The following is a 17,083-nucleotide window of genomic DNA, read 5'->3' as shown; positions in this document are numbered from 1 at the left end:
TGCATGGTTCATTAATTGTATTTCACTGTTGCAAATGTAATTCCCACAGTATTATATTTTCTCAAGTATAGGTTCTTAGTTAGATATCTGCAGGCTCAGTTCAGTATCCTTGCAAAAGCATTCAAACTCATTTTGTGGAATAACTGAAACAGCTGAGTCAGTATCCAATTCCATGCTAATTAATTTGCCATTCACTTTTGGTGTAAGCCATATTGCTTGTCTATTGTTAGTTTAAAATTGTAAATCTCAAGTCTACCCAGTCCTATGTCACTCTCATCTATCAGACCTTTTTTTCCCCAAACAGTATATAGATTTGTGCTCTTTTTGAAACTGCAACTTTACTTTTTATATGCTTCTCTTTCCTATGTGGTCCATTTAGTTTTTGTCTGCCCAATATCCTATTTGCATGTGTCCTACTTTGTTGCACTTTCTGCAAGTTTCACTTTTAAACCTGCATCCTCTGGTGTATGTGAGCCCTTGCCACAAAGTTTCAAAGGTTTCAAAGGTACAATTTAATGTCAGAGAAATGTATACAATATACATCCTGAAATGCTTTTTCTTCACAAACATCCACGAAAACAGAGGAGTGCCCCACAACAGTCAAACGTTAGAATCCCAAGTCCCCCCCCCGCATGTAAGCGGCAACAACCATTGGTACCCACCACCGAGCACTCAAGCGTGAGCAAAGCAACTATGCAAAGACATAGACTTGCAGTTACCCCAAAGACTTCGCATTTCACCCGACATACGACATACCACAGGTCCTTTCTCTCCCTGATAAAGAAGAAAGAGGTGTTTCCATTTTCCCAGCGAGCAAGGAGACATAACAAGCAACTCACTGGTTTACGATGTTAAAAGTCTGCCGCAAGGCTTTTTTTGAGCTCTGTGCCCAAAACTCTGGGCATACAACCACAGACATTCTGACTCCCCTGATGACACACAGGTCTTCTGTCATGACACCGACCCTCGATCCACCCGTTTCCAGAGCCACGAGATCCTAGGCTTCCAAATCCAAGCTGGAATCTTAGGCTAAACCCTAAGTGTGCTGAACAACAACAGCCGGTTATGAAACCCCGAGAGCCGGTCCCATTCCTGCAAAGAACAATGTAACTCCAGGTCAGGGTCTTCAAAAGAACCCTGAAAGGGAGAAATAAAGATGGAAATAGACACTTTTCTGAAGATGCAGGCAAAGGAGTCTCCGTTTCATGCCATCATCTCTCCGTTCTGCCTTCTTAATGGTAACAATGTTCATCCAGGCCAGTTTGTTTAGACATTGCAATTTGTTCATGTTCACTTTTATTCCTGATTGCAACTCAATTATGTCTCTGTCTGCTGTGTCCATTGATACAGCTTTTCCAATTGCTCTGTTAAACACAAGTTGTGCCACAGTTAAGAGCTATTTTTGAATACCTTCTTGTAAGATTCCAAATTAAAGAATCTCTCAGTGAATCATTAAGCCCATCACTGAATTGACAATGCTCAGACAACTTCTTCAATACAGCCACGTACACTAAAATGGACTCCCCTTCGTTTTGATTCTGCTAATAAAACCTAAAGCATTCTGCAGTCAACAGTGGTTTCGGTTCTAAATGTTCCTGCATTATGGGAAGTGGCCTGTCGGGAAGTGCCTGGTGTGAAAAGTGCTAGTCTTTGGCTCGAGAGTCTTCGGCGAGGAGACTACGCCAGGCACAATTGCAGAGGGTGAAGACATGACCGCTAAGCTGATTCAGTGTGCTACGTGCATGATGTGGGAGGTCAGGGACGCTGATGGTGCCCCCGGCTGCTACAGCTGTGGAAAGTGTGTCCAGATTCAGCTTCTGAAGGAGCATGTTGCAACACTGAAGAAAGAACTGGATGACCTCAGGTTTATCCGCGAAAACAAGAGTTTTCTGGACAGGACCTATAGTGAGGTCATTACACAGAGGATATCGGAAGAGAGAAAGGGGGCGACAATGAGGAAGGAAAGGATGCTTGAAGTACAGGAGACCCCAGGGGATGTACCTCTTGTAAACAGGTTCACCCTCTTGGAAGCTGTCGGGACAGAAGATACTGCCAGTCTGAGAGGCGGACAGGTCTGCGAGCCGAAAATTGGTGCAGAAGCAGAGCCGAGGAGTCACACATCAGGAAGAGCCGTGGTAGTAGGGGACTCCATAGTAAGAGGTACGGAAAGAGGTTTCTGCGGCAACAGGCGAGATTTAAGGATGGTGTGTTGCCTCCCTGGTGCTAGGATCCAGGATATCACGGACCGATTGCAGGGAATCCTCAAGCGTGAAGGTGAACAGCCAGAAGTGGTAGTGCATGTCGGCACAAATGACATCAGGAAGAAGAGGAAGGACATTCTGCAGTGGGACTTCAGAGAATTCAGAAGAAGGCTGAAAAGCAGGACTTCAAGGGTGGTTATCTCCGGTTTGCTTCCAGTTCCTCGTGCTGGAGAGAGCAGGAACAGGGAGATAATGGATCTGAATGTGTGGCTGAGGAACTGGCGCAGGAAGCAAGGATTTACATTCTTGGACCACTGGGATCTGTTTTGGGGTAGGGATGAATTGTACAAAAGGGATGGGTTGCACCTTAATAAGCAGGGACCAGCATTCTGGCAGACAGGTTTGCCACTGCAACACGGATGTGTTTAAACTAAGTAGTGGGGGGGGGAGGGGATGAACTGGAAATATAAGGATGGAGTTAAAGGGAAAGTGAAAATAAGAAAAGTTAAAAAGGACAACAGAATCAATGGAGTAGAAAGCTCAAGAAGAGATCATACAGTATGGCCAAGTGAAATAGGAATTGATACGAAAGGAGAGGGGAGTACCGAATTAAAAGTATTATATATGAATGCACGAAGTATAAGGAATAAAGTAGATGAGCTTGAGGCTCAGTTGGAAATTGGCAAGTACGATGTTGTGGGAATAACTGAGACATGGCTTCAAGCAGACAGGGCCTGGGAAATGAATATTCAAGGATATACATCTTATCGAAAGGACAGACTGACTGGCAGAGGGGGTGGGGTGGCTCTGTTGGTGAGGAATGATATTCAGTCCCTTGCGAGGGGGGACATAGAATCTGGGGATATAGAGTCAGTATGGATAGAACTGAGAAATTCTAAGGGTAGAAAGACCCTAATGGGAGTTATCTACAGGCCCCCAAACAGCAGTCTGGATGTAGGGTGTAAGTTGAATGAAGAGTTAAAATTGGCATGTCGCAAAGGTAATGATACAGTTGTCATGGGGGATTTCAACATGCAGGTAGACTGGGAGAATCAGAATGGTACTGGACCCCAAGAAAGGGAGTTTGTGGAGTGCCTCCGAGATGGATTCTTAGAACAGCTTGTACTGGAGCCTACCAGGGAGAAGGCAATTCTAGATTTAGTGTTGTGCAATGAACCAGATTTGATCAGGGACCTCGAGGTAAAGGAACCATTAGGAGGTAGTGACCATAATATGATATGTTTTAACCTACAATTTGAGAAGGAGAAGGGAAAATCAGATGTGTCAGTATTACAGTTGAACAAAGGGAACTATGGAGCTATGAGGGAAGAGCTGGCCAAAGTTCAATGGAACAATATCCTAGCAGGGAAGACAGTGGAACAACAATGGCAGGTATTTCTGGGAATAATGCAGAAGGTGCAGGATCAGTTCATTCCAAAGAGGAAGGAAGATCCTAAGGGGAGTAAGGGGCGGCCTTGGCTGACGAAGGAAGTAAGGGGCAGTATAAAAATAAAAGAGAAGTATAACATAGCAAAGATGAGCGAGAAACCAGAGGACTGGTAAGCTTTTAAAGAGCAACAGAAGATAACAAAAAAGGCAATACACCAAGAAAAAATGAGGTATGAGGGTAAACTAGCCAAGAACATAAAGGAGGATAGTAAAAGCTTTTTTAGGTATGTGAATAGCAAAAAAATAGTTAAGACCAAAATTGGGCCATTAAAGACAGAAACGGGTGAATTTACTATGGGGAACAAGGAAATGGCAGATGAGTTGAACAGGTACTTTGGATCTGTCTTCACTAGGGAAGACACAAACAATCTCCCAGATGTAATAGTGGCCAAAGGAATTAGGGTAAAGGATGAACTGAAGGAAATTTATATTAGGCAAGAAACGGTGTTGGATAGACTGTTGAGTCTGAAGGCTGATAAGTCCCCGGGACCTGATAGTCTGCATCCCAGGGTACTTAAAGAGGTGGCTCTAGAAATCGTGGACGCATTGGTAATCATTTTCCAATGTTCTATAGATTCAGGAACAGTTCCTGCTAATTGGAGGGTGGCTAATGTTGTCCCACTTTTCAAGAAAGGAGGGAGAGAGAAAACAGGGAATTATAGACCAGTTAGCCTGACATCAGTGGTGGGAACGATGCTGGAGTCAATTATAAAAGAGGAAATTATGACACATTTGGATAGCAGTAGAAGGATCAGTCTGAGTCAGCATGGATTTATGAAGGGAAAATCATGCTTAACTAATCTTCTGGAGTTTTTTGAGGATGTAACTATGAAAATGGACAAGGGAGAGCCAGTGGATGTAGTGTACCTGGACTTCCAGAAAGCTTTTGATAAAGTCCCACATAGGAGATTAGTGGGCAAAATTAGGGCACATGGTATTGGGGGCAGAGTACTGACATGGATTGAAAATTGGCTGGCTGTGACAAGTGGGGTACCGCAAGGTTCGGTGCTGGAACTGCAGCTGTTTACAATATACATTAATGATTTAGATAAAGAGATTAAAAGTAACATTAGCAAATTTGCTGATGACACAAAGCTGGGAGGCAATGTGAAATGTCAGGAGGATGTTATGAGAATGCAGGGTGACTTGGACAGGTTGGGTGAGTGGGCAAATGTATAGCAGATACAGTTTAATGTGGATAAATGTGAGGTTATCCACTTTGGTGGCAAGAACAGAAAGGCAGATTACTATCTAAATGGAGTCAAGTTAGGAAAAGGGGAAGTACAACGAGATCTAGGTGTTCTTGTACATCAGTCAATGAAAGCAAGCATGCAGGTACAGCAGGCAGTGAAGAAAGCTAATGGCATGCTGGCTTTTATAACAAGAGGAATTGAATAAAGAGGTCCTTCTGCAGCTGTACAGGGCCCTGGTGAGACCACACCTGGAGTATTGTGTGCAGTTTTGGTCTCCAAATTTGAGGAAGGACATTCTTGCTATTGAGGGAGTGCAGTGTCGGTTCGCAAGGTTAATTCCCGGAATGGCAGGACTGTCATATGTTGAAAGATTGGAGCGACTGGGCTTGTATACTCTGGAATTTAGAAAGTTGAGAGGGGATCTGATTGAAACATATAAGATTATTAAGGGATTGGACACACTGGAGACAGGAAACATGTTCCCGCTGATGGGTGAGTCCAGAACTAGAGGCCACAGTTTAAGAATAAGGGGTAGGCCATTTAGAACAGAGATGCCGAAAAACTTTTTCACCCAGAGAGTGGTGGATATGTGGAATGCTCTGCCCCAGAAGGCAGTGGAGGCCAAGTCTCTGGATGCATTCAAGAGAGAGTTAGATAGAGCTCTTATAGATAGCGGGGTCAAGGGATATGGGGAGAGGGCAGGAATGGGGTACTGATTGTGTATGATCAGCCATGATCACAGTGAATGGCGGTGCTGGCTAGAAGGGCCAAATGGCCTACTCCTGCACCTACTGTCTATTGTCTACTTTCACAATATCAGCAAAGCTCATTTTGGATGGTTTGGTTGGAGCAGTTAAACCTCTAAGCAAACTGTATGCATTTAAACCCAATACACTCAGCAAAACTGATACCAGTTTCTCAATGGCTATGCCATTTGTTTTAAAATACTGCTCAATTCACTCAGTATATAAAATCCAGTTATTCCCTGTGCAACTGAATGCATCAATCTTTCCAATGTAGCCGGCCATTTCTGCTCTTTATGATTATTATCACCCAGTGTTCACTGTTTATGGACCTGTAGATCTTCTGTCTCTTCTGCCTTTTTTAAATCTTGATCATGTCTGTCTTTTTTTACTTGACCATTTCATGCTACGCTTTTTTTTACTTGAATGTCTCACTGCATTTCAACAGGTGGATAATTGTCTTGGGTAGATGTAAAGCTTCTTTGTCACTACTGTTATCTTTTGTAACTCCAAAACATAAAAACAAATTGATAGGAAACACAGAATTGGGAATGTGAGTCTAACTTTGTTTTTACTTTCGGCAAGGCGCACACGTATCATGTGCTGGTATGATGATGTCCACCATTCACGTCCATAATATAATAAATTGATTAAACAAAGAATATTTAATCAACCAACATATTTGCAATATTATTAAAATATTACTGAAATATTTAGTACACAACACCCCTCCCCAATAAGATCATGGCATATCAACATCATGACAATGAGAAAATTTGGAAAAGTGAACATAAACCAGTCTCACTCACTGCTGTGTTGATAATCTCAAAAGCATCCCTGTGGGAGAGTACTGTGCACCTCACTGTGAAGACAGACAATTGTGTTCAAAATTCAAAGCAAATTTACATGCACTATAAGTCACCATGAACAACCCTGTGATTCATTTTCTTGCCTGCATACACAGTAAACCCAAGAACCACAATAAAATGAATGACTGGACCCAACAGAATGGACAACCAAACAATGTCCAAAAGACAACAAACTCCAAATACAAAAGGAAAAAAAAACAAATAAATAAACAATAAATATTTATTACACAAGATAAAGAGTCTTTGAAAGTGTGTCCATAGGTTGTGGGAACAGTTCAGTCATGGGGTAAGTGAAGTTCAGTGAAGTTATCCCTTTGATACAAGAACCTGAAAGTTGAGGGGTAATAACTGTTACTGAACCTGGTGGTGTGGGTCCTAAGGCTCCTGTACTTTCTCCCTGATGGCAGCAGCAAGAAGACAGCCAAGTTCTTGAAGCTTATTGATTAGTTATGAGAGGATGATAGTATTGAAAGCCTAACTGTAGTCAGTAAAGCACATCCTAATATATGCACCTTTGCTGTCCAGATGATTTAACATTGTATGAAGAGCTAATGAAATGGCTTCTACTATGGACCTGTTATGCCGGTAGGCAAATTGGAGCAGATCCAGATCACTTTACAGGCAGGAATTGATATGCTTCACCATCAATCTCTCAAAACAATTCATCATTTGCATGTAAGTGCTACTGGACGACATTCATTGAGGTAGTTTACTATGTTCTTCTTAGTCACTGGTATGATTGAAACCTGCTTGAAGCAGGTGGGTACTTCAGACTACCAAAGCGAGAGGTCAAACATATCGGTGAATGAGCCAGCCTGTTGATCAGCACAGATCCTTAGTACTTGGCCAGGTACCCTCTCCGAGCCAGATGCTTTCCATGGGTTCTGTTGTTTATTCTTAATAAAGACATACTTGGCGGGGGTAAACGCTAGAACATATCATTACTTAACTCTGTTCAACACTAAGTGTGTACAACCAGCTCACCATCAAAGCTTCTGGTTCCAGGTGAAATGTCCACATTGTCCACTGGGAACTTAAGCTCTTTATCTCGCACACATAATAACACAGGTTCACCTTCCTGAAGGATGCTCTTACATTGGCCTCAGAGACTGAAATCACAGGGTTATCGGTGGGGCGGGGGTTCTGTGGGAGTCTGTGAAGGCTCCTTCGTGATTTGATGGGGAAAGCAAGCATAGAAGGCTTTGAGCTCATCTGGAAGTGAAGCTTTGCTGTCAACTATTTTGCTTGGTTTCATCTTTTAAGAGTTAATAGCATTCACGTTCTGCCACAGTTGTCAAGCATCCTTGAATGATTCAAGTTTGGTCCAGAATTGCCACTTTGCACAAGCTGGGTTTTCAGAGATTATACCTATACCTCTAGAATCTTGCGTGAAAGTTGGCCTGGCTGAAGATAGTATCAATTGAAACTATGGTGTACTAGGTCCATTTTCCAGCCCAGATGATGAGTTGTCTGGAGAAATGTACAATGAGATTTGACACTAGTTTTGTGCTGGAATGTAAAAGCTAATGGATTTCAATCCCCTTACATGCACAACGGAACAAAACCAATTGCGATTCACTGCTGTCCCCTTTGTGGCATTGGCCAAGGCCAAAGTTCACATAAGCACTGTATAATTGGCTTAATATCCTTGGCTTAGATCTGGGAGGGAGGAAAGAAGATAAGGTAAATTGGTTTATTATTGTCATGCGCACCAAAATACACTGAAACACTTTTGTTTTGACTGTCATCCTTACAGGTCATTTTGTCACATCAGCGCATTGACCTAGCATAAGGGAAAACACTAACAATGCAGAATAAAGCACAGCACAGGAAGACAAAAGGGCACAAGGCTATAACAAGGTAGATTTTGAAGTCAAGGGTCCAGCTTAACATACTAGAGGATTTTTCAATAGTATTGAACAGTGGGATGGAAGCAGTCCTTGAGCAGAGTGAGACATGCTTTCAGGTTTATGCAAATTCTGCTTGATGGAAGAGAGAGAAAAGAGAATGTTTGTGGTTGATAGATTATTTGAGCTATGCTGGTTAGTTTACTGAGGTAGCGAGAAATGTAGACAGAGCCCATGGAGGGGAAATGGATTTCTGTCGTTTCTGTGACATGCTGAGCTGTGTCCACAATTCTCTGCAATTGCAGTTCCATATGGATATGTTGCTCTCTGTAATGTCTTTCCTTCCAACACATTATTTGAGGCTATCAGTAAGAAAGGATCAAGCTACACATGTGTCACTCCTCTATCCCACATGGTAATCTATTTACACAACGTTATGTTCAAATAAGAATAAATAGTATTCAACTTAGCAACAATTGGTTGAGGTCTGTATGTGATGTCAGACCCTTGTCCCTTAAATACTCTCCTACCAGCGACAGGTTACTATCGATGCAATGCTCCTCAGACAGGATGAAGAGGTCAATACTCCCCAATGCCATTAGGCTTTACAATTCTACCGCCAGGACTTAAGAACTTTTTAAAAGCTATTATTAATGCTTTTTGAGATAGTGATTTAGATGCATATCATATTTTTTACTGAGTTAAGTATTGTATGTAATTAGTTTTGCTACAACAAGTGTATGGGACATTGGAAAAAAGTTGAATTTCCCCATGGGGATGAATAAAGTATCTATCTATCTATCTATCTATCTATCTATCTAACATAGCAACCTATTCAGCTGTAACACACCACTATATTAAATAATTAAGAGAATAAAACTGGAGCAACCATTGTCACTTAGACATCACATTCAGGCACAGCAAAGTCACTCACAACCCAGACAATCTTGCGAAGTCCTCCTCACAAATGTCAGCAGGAGCAGTATCCATACTGGAAAGTTGTCCATTGAGCAATCAAGCAATGCACTGACGAACTCATCCTCATAGAATCATAAGTAAGGATAATTTGCCAGTGTGCATCATCCCAATCCCTCGGTTTGTCCTATCCCACTGACCATGTTGCCCACCCATTAAATCCCAATGGAAGCCCTCCACATTCATAAGTTTCCATGAAGTCTTAAAGCATCAGGTTGATACTCTAAGCTAATCTTTGACAGGGTTCTAGTAGCAAGGTGACTGTAAATATCCTTGATATTTCTGCAACTTCTGACTGAATGGGGCACTAAAGTGTTCTGGTAAAACCCAGGACAATGGGTATCAGGAGGACAACTCTTCTGGGGATGGAGTCATATCTTACACATATGAAGATGATTATGGTTTTTAGAGGTTAATCATACCAACCCAGGATATCAGTAGAGCTGATCCTCTGCCCTTATCTTAGGCTCATTAATTTTCTTCAGTTTAATCAATTATTATAAAGGTTGGATATACTGTATTTATTTCCATTCACAGTCCCTTCAAAATGAAGCCTATGCCTACATACAATGAGATTTGAAAACATTTGGAACATACACTATGTTTTTAACAATGATGCCTTGAATGTGTAGACAATGACAACCCCTAAATGGGAACATTTGATCACTTACCCTTGATATTTCATTCCTTTACCACTACTGAGTCCACCACCATCAATATCCTTGGGGGAGAGGGCGGGGGTCATCATAACTGGAGATTGAACTGGACCAGCCACATAGTACAGTGGCTCCAAGGGCAGGTCTGATGCTGGACATTTGTGGCATGGGACTCATCTCCTGACAACCCAAAGCCTTTCCACATTCCTGTTGGAATGCAACTTCAAAAACAATTAAGAAGCTTGAAAACCATCAAGAACAAAGAAGCACTGAAACATTAAGGAGATGTTTCTTGTATAACCAGATGGTAGCAATACCCACTGTCTACAGAATGTACTTCAGTTACTTGGCTAGGTTATTACGCTGGCACCTCCCAAAGCCATGATCTCTAACAGCATGAAGGATGAGGAAAACACAGAGAACATCACCAGCTGCAGACTCACCACCAAGTTGTACACCATCCTGATTTGGAAATACATTGGAGAGTTTCAGTGCCATTGGGTCCTAGACCATAAGACCATGAGATATAAGAGCAGAATTTGGCCCATTGCATCTGCTCTGTCATTTCCTCACAGCTGATCCATTTCCCCCCTCAGCCCCAATCTCCTGCTTTCTCCCCATATCCCTTCATGTCCTTTCTAATCAAGAATCTATTAACCTCCACCTTAAATATGCCCTATGACTTGGCCTTCACAACTGTCTCTGGCAACCAATTCCACAGACTCACCACTCTCTGGCTAAAGAAATTCCTCATCTCAGTTGTAAATGGACATACCTCTATTCTGAAGCTGTGTCCTCTGGTCTTAGATTCCCCCAGCATAGTAACATCCTCTCCACATCCATTCTTCAAGGCCCTTGAACACTCAATAGGTTTCAATTAAGTCATGCTTCATTCTTCAGAATTCCAGTGAGTCCAGGTCCAGAGCCACCAAATGCTTCTCATATGATGAGCCTTTCAATCCTGGATTTGATTTTGAGATCCTCCTTTGAATCCTCTCCAATGTCAGCAGCAGTAAAAGGCAGTGGTGGTGGTTGGTGGGGGGGGGGGGGGGGCGGAACTGGGAACAAGTCCATTAGGAATAAGCAATAAATGCTGAGCTTGCCAGTGTTGGCCAGGAAAAGAACAAATCACCACGTGTTCCAGCAAGATTTGGCAGGATGGAGAGAAAAAGGAAGAATAATGGGAAGGTAGTAAAGTAGCAAGAAAATACCACTGTTTGATAGTGCATGCGCTGTGATTTACGATGGTGTAGGGAGAAAAGGAAAAAGCTCTGCAAGGCAGCGGGAAGCAGAGCTGGGGAGTAAAATAGAAAACTCCTTCATGTTACCAGCACTTTCTCTGCTATGATGTTCTATGACAGCGACGTGGAAACAAGAAAATGCTCAGCTATCCATCATTGGTATCACACACTTTCCCTTTTCTTCAAGATTCTTTAAAAGATAAATTCAAGATTATTCGCTTTTCTTCGTACGAAGAAATGCCATTGTTTTATCTCCATCTGACGTTTATACACCGAAGCTGTTATATAAACTGTGATACAGAGATCAGTTTTTAACAGTTGTCTCTAGTGACCCATGTCCTATGATTTCCAATTTACTTTTTAAGAAACAGAAATAACTGGTTCAAACACATGTACTACTTGCGTATTAAATAACAATGTTTGAATCGACAAATCCCCCAAACACACCCTTTCACTAGAACAGTTTTAATCGGGGAGTGTTGTAGAGCGCTCCAGGCTCACACACAACGAATCTCCAGGCAGTCTGAAATCATTACAAGCGATTTTCTCAAATAATGCGGACCGTTAATCATTAAAATCATACTGCTTCATGCAAAGAGCCTCCAGATTTTCAGAAGCTGCCAACACCTGTATATTAGGTACCGCTTTACTTACTGATGCGGATTAAATATATTTACTTGCATCTTTCAACAAGCCTTACTTTTAAACCCACGGGTGCCTCGATCACACTAACCACTGTGAAAAGTAAACAATGCAACTGACGCAACACATCGTAAAAAAAGGGAGCAACAGGGATGTTCTTGCAGTGCATTGTCACAGAAATTACTTCGCTGAGAATCAGTTCTAAAATTACTGCAATGTGTTAAGCTATGTCGAGTCATGATTGTGTTACTTCACTCTCACCCTCCCGCTTACCCACCCACTAACCTCCCTCCGCGTAGGATCTGCCATATATAACTTGGCAATGCACTGAGCCAGTGCACTATCCCCCCTGCCGCACAGTTCCACACCTCCCCCATCCAGCCAGCCCTTCCTTCCCTCCGCTCACTCGCGTCTGTCCTGTCCCTTCACTCAACTGGCAAAGCCTGGAGCACGTGTTGCAGTGACAAGTATCAATTTGCACCAATTACAAAACGCACCGTAAATCCCCAGTGCTCCAAATCCGTCCCCCTTTATCGCGACACATTTATTGGTGAAGACTGTATACCGTTAATTTTCTCGTCGGTCGAGACTCAGATATCTCTCAACGCATTCCTTAATAGAGAAGATGGCGTTGGACACAATCGGTTTGTAGCGGTTCTGTGAAAAAAAAACTTAAGTTTTGGAATTGGGGGTGTTCTATTCCTGGAATTTAAAAAAAGGTCCCCTTAAATGCAACAGAGGTTGCAGTTTTGGATCAAGACACCAAGTACAATGTGTCAGATTATCGCCCCCGCCGTCCCCCCAAATCTAACCCAGATAACTGGCGACTTGCCAGGTATATGCACATCACTCAGATCTCCGAGAAAATAGTGCATCCCTAGAGAACTTGCTTCGGGGATCTTAAATTTAGCGCTTTTTCGTACAGTTGCAAGCAAACGGATGGCAATTCCCAAACCCAGTGTGCATTTAAAACTAAAACTGAAGTCATCTACCTTTCTTCAACCTGACAGCAAGTCATTACAAACCCGATTTTGATACGATTAAGAATGTCAGTTTATTTTACCAATGCTGAACTAACACTTCTCATCAGCTGTGGCTCTCGCCTCCCAAGGCGTGTAGGTTGTGAATCCAAGTTGCATTCGGAGACGCAAGTGTATTGTATTGCAGTATTACGGGAGCACCGCTTCCACCCCCCCCCCCCCCAAATCTCCATGATTAACTGTTCTTATAATAAAACTCTGTAGGGTTTCATATTGTGCAAAGTGCCTTAAAAGCACAAGAGATGTTTTGACCCGAAGAAGAGTTGCGGGTTATCCCAATCCAATATTTATCCCCATCCAATATTTATCCCCAATATGTTTCCTGAAAGGGATACTAATAAATGTACGTTGCAGAAGTACACGACAACAGCTCTTTTACGTGCTTTGCTGTAAGTTGTGCTGTTGATTGATTTTCTAGACAGACACTGTACGAAGAGTGGATGTGTCTTTAAGTGTCGAGTTGTTATTACACTAACTCACGGGAAAGCTTCAAGCATAGTCGCAGATCAGTTCGGATAGAGATGATCACACACGCACTGCAAGAATTTCCTTAAAGGAACACTGTTCATTACAAAACAAAAATCCGATGCTAAGATTCAGTTTGCATGCTCTTTCTCTTTAACTATTTTCTGATACTCTAGGAAAGGCACTAAGTATATTGCTGGGCATTTGGTATTTTCCAGAGTTCAACAATAATCTCACAACACAGCCTATCAATTTGTAAATTAATTTAAAATGTTAAGATGTTATCTTGCATTAAAGCCATCGGGATGAGGGAAATAGTGAACGATGCATGTTTGATTGTCACCCGCATAGAATACAGGAACCGATAAGGAACGCAAAACCCAGATATACATAAAAAGGTTAGGAATGAAGAGCTATTTATTAAATAATTTACAAGATTACCAACCCAAAAACAATGATTGCATCAAATGTTCATTTAATGTTCATTTAATGTTCATACTAAACCATGCACTCTGATCTCTATTCTACGCGTTATGTCCCTGTGTAATCCTTATATTTCAACTCAGTTTCACTACGCCCGTGTACTTATCTACCTTCCCCTTATATATGTACTGCGGTTCTGATATCCAGACATCCTGCAGCGTTGCCATAATTCTTGAACCACTGCTGGGGGCAAGGGGGTGTTGTCCCTTTAAGGTGGTAGTCGAGAGGCTGCTCTGTTTGTTGGCGTGTGATTGACAGCCGAGACGTCGCCTCCTTCCGCAGTTCCTCGGCTTCCATCTCTCTCTCTCTTTCTATTAAGCGCTCAATAACTTTAAAGAAGGGATGCAGGCTCTGGCGGTCTAAAATGGCTTTCCACCGATGGATTTACCCTTTGCTCCACTTCATCCTCACCAGCAATGCCGCCCGGAATTACCCAGCTAACGAGGGTAAGTTGTACTTCAGGTGACCTTTGAGGGGGAGAGGAAAAGTTAATGGCATGGGATTTGGTGTTCTTTATCATAAGTTGCAACATAAACCTAACCCATAATTATCGGAGGAAATTTTACACGTTAAATATTTCGCAAGGAATTAGAAAGCGGGTTGAAAACTGGACTGTGAAACGTCAGTGTCCCCGTGTTGCTTTAAGCAGTTTTATTCTCATTTCGTTGAAAAGCATTAGGCGAACCTGCAGTCTCGGGAATTGGTTGGTAGAACTGAAAGTTTGGGAGAAACTGGTGGAAATAACCATGGGGATGGGGTAAGAAGGCAGTGATGCCCTTGGGTCATTTCGCTCGAGCGGAGACATAATTAAATAATATTTACCTACACAGTTCCGTGGCCATAGATACCACTTAATAGCATCATCGGGGATCTTGTTAACGATTAGCCTTGTGTTTGCGGCGACAATGCATTTAAATTTGCATGACTGGGAGATTTAGGTCAGTCTGCTTTTTCTCGCAGCGTTATTTGTGATTTGTTCAGTGAAAGTTGTTTGTTAGATTCGAAGTGTTTCATAAGATTAGGAGGATGGCTGTTACAATTTGTACCTGGCAGGATGCACTCACTGGGCTAGCGGAGCAACCATCCCGTCTCTCTCCTCTGCCAGCGAGACCGCACAAATGGCGGGCAGACACGAGGTGGCGCTGTTTCTCCCTCGCCCTTTCCCGCAGCTGGCTGGGAATCAATTTTGCAGACTTAATTAGCAAGTTTTTAATATTTTTGATAATTTTTCTCCATTTAAAAGCAACAGTATCTCTGCTTTTAATTTATAAAATATGTTTTAATGTTTTCTCTCGCTGCAAACTTTTTTTTATACTTAGTATTTTTGAGAAAGCTGGTTTATTGATGGTGCAGTCAGAGGACTGAGAGAGGCCAGTTCTATCAGCTAGGTAGTGTCTTTAAGACTACGGACCCCATTAATTTTATTGAGAAAAAGAGAACAGATGTATCTTTGATGCCACTTTTGAAAAGAGTCACCTTTCTCCTTTAACAACAACACGCACAAAATGCTGGTGGAACACAGCAGGCCAGGCAGCATCTATAGGGAGAAGCGCTGTCGATGTTTCGGGCCGAGACCCTTCATCAGGACTAACTGAAAGGACCATCTTTCCTTTCGGTTAGTCCTGACGAAGGGTCTTGGCCTGAAACGTCAACAGCGCTTCTCCCTATGGATGCTGCCTGGCCTGCTGTGTTCCACCAGCATTTTGTGTGTGTTGTTGTTTGAATTTCCAGCATCTGCAGATTTCCTCGTGTTTGACCTTTCTCCTTTACTTACTTTTGTTATTTTCCATTCCCCTCTAAAGATGATGGCACTTGTGGAGATTATGCTGCAGGGAATAGTTGTCTGCCCTATCACCTAGAGGCTGTTGATCAGCTTCCTGGTTGGTAGGTCAAGTGAAATGCAATTCTATCTTGCACCTACATTCCAACAGGGGTCACCAGAGAGCACTTGTAACTTTGAAGCCTAACTAAATCTTCTATCCTTACTGCTCCAATTAACAAGTTCCAAGTGCTGATGCTAAAGTCAATTATAGTATCCATAATCTCATTATATGGTGAACGTAATAAGATATCTAGCCAGAGGTTTCTTCCTCATAATTTGCTGCTTGTACTTGGTTCTTGAATAATACCAGTTGCTCTGCTCTGAATTTTCGGGTGATAAGAAAAGGACAGTGATGCACATACTTGCTGTTATCATTTACAGTGAATGAACTGTTAGGTTCCAGCAAATCAACCTTTTCTGTGTCGGCTGACGTATTGGGGATGCATCATTTTCCAGGACTAGTACTACTCTACAGCTTTAACCATTTAAAGAAAGGACAGGGCTTGTGAAGGGCCCAATGCCTGGGTTGGGCACTCTGTGAAAGACATGATGGAGGAGGAGGTCACTTCCAGCTCAGTCAGGCAAACTCTGAATTCACACTGTCTCATTTATTATCTAATGTTTTAAAGACAAAACTTCATTTTGGGTCAGTTAATCCAAAAAATGAAAACCAGCTTATGGTTGATTTCAGCAGGTTTTGACTCATTTCTACATTGGGACATAGACATTTGCTGGTCCTTAGATTCACAAATGATATCCCAGCATCACTTCCAAATGCCCTGCCCATTTGAGAGTTTAGCAAACAGCAACAGACAGTGAAACTGGGAGGATCACGGTACCACCTTGCACTTTTGTTTGTCTTGTGTATGGGGAGAATTCATGGTGTTCCCAAGTAGAAATTGTTACTTTGATGGATTGATGTTATTTTGGAGCTTCACAGCTGAGATGAGATCAGCAGGGATCAGTAGACTGAAACATTCTGTGCTGCTTACCGTATTCGTACACTTAGTGCAGAAACAAGAGAAAGTCTGCAGATGCCGGAAATCTGAGCAACACACACAAAGTGCTGGAGGAACTCAGCAGGCCAGGCAGCATCTATGGGGGGAAAAAAAGTACATTTGACGTTTCGAGCTGCTCTGGAGAAAAGTACGTCGACTGTATGTTTTTTCATAGATGCTGCCTGGCCTGCTGAGTTCCTCCAGCATTTTGTGTGTGTTGCTAGTACATTTGTGCATCCAGTCCATTGTCACATTCAGTACTCAGCCATTTGCAATGAAGATGCTACAACATTTGTAGGCAAACTAAACCGATGTTACAAAAAATAATTCAGTATAGCATCGTTCACAGCCCACTGAAGTGCAATTCTGGTTCCACACCAGCCACTATGTTCATGCAGCAGGGTTCAACGAATGGCAATATGATGGGGAGCAGATTGTTTTAGTGAAGACACAAGAGAT

General features: G+C 42.4%; 1 protein-coding gene across 2 annotated transcripts in view; it reads left to right on the top strand.

The window, feature by feature from the left end:
• Positions 1 to 14,059: 14,059 nt before the first annotated feature.
• epha4b (eph receptor A4b) overlaps positions 14,060 to 17,083 on the top strand; it is a 361,017-nt gene continuing 357,993 nt past the window's right edge. For both annotated transcript variants that reach the window (XM_073040810.1, XM_073040809.1), the window contains exon 1: positions 14,060 to 14,250. In XM_073040810.1, the coding sequence (XP_072896911.1) occupies positions 14,169 to 14,250 (82 nt within the window). In that variant the 5' untranslated portion in view covers positions 14,060 to 14,168. The remainder of the gene's footprint in view (positions 14,251 to 17,083) is intronic.

The sequence above is a fragment of the Hemitrygon akajei genome, chromosome 3 (assembly GCF_048418815.1).
Source record: "Hemitrygon akajei chromosome 3, sHemAka1.3, whole genome shotgun sequence".
Taxonomy (NCBI): domain Eukaryota; kingdom Metazoa; phylum Chordata; class Chondrichthyes; order Myliobatiformes; family Dasyatidae; genus Hemitrygon; species Hemitrygon akajei.
This window is presented reverse-complemented; position numbering and strand designations above follow the sequence as displayed.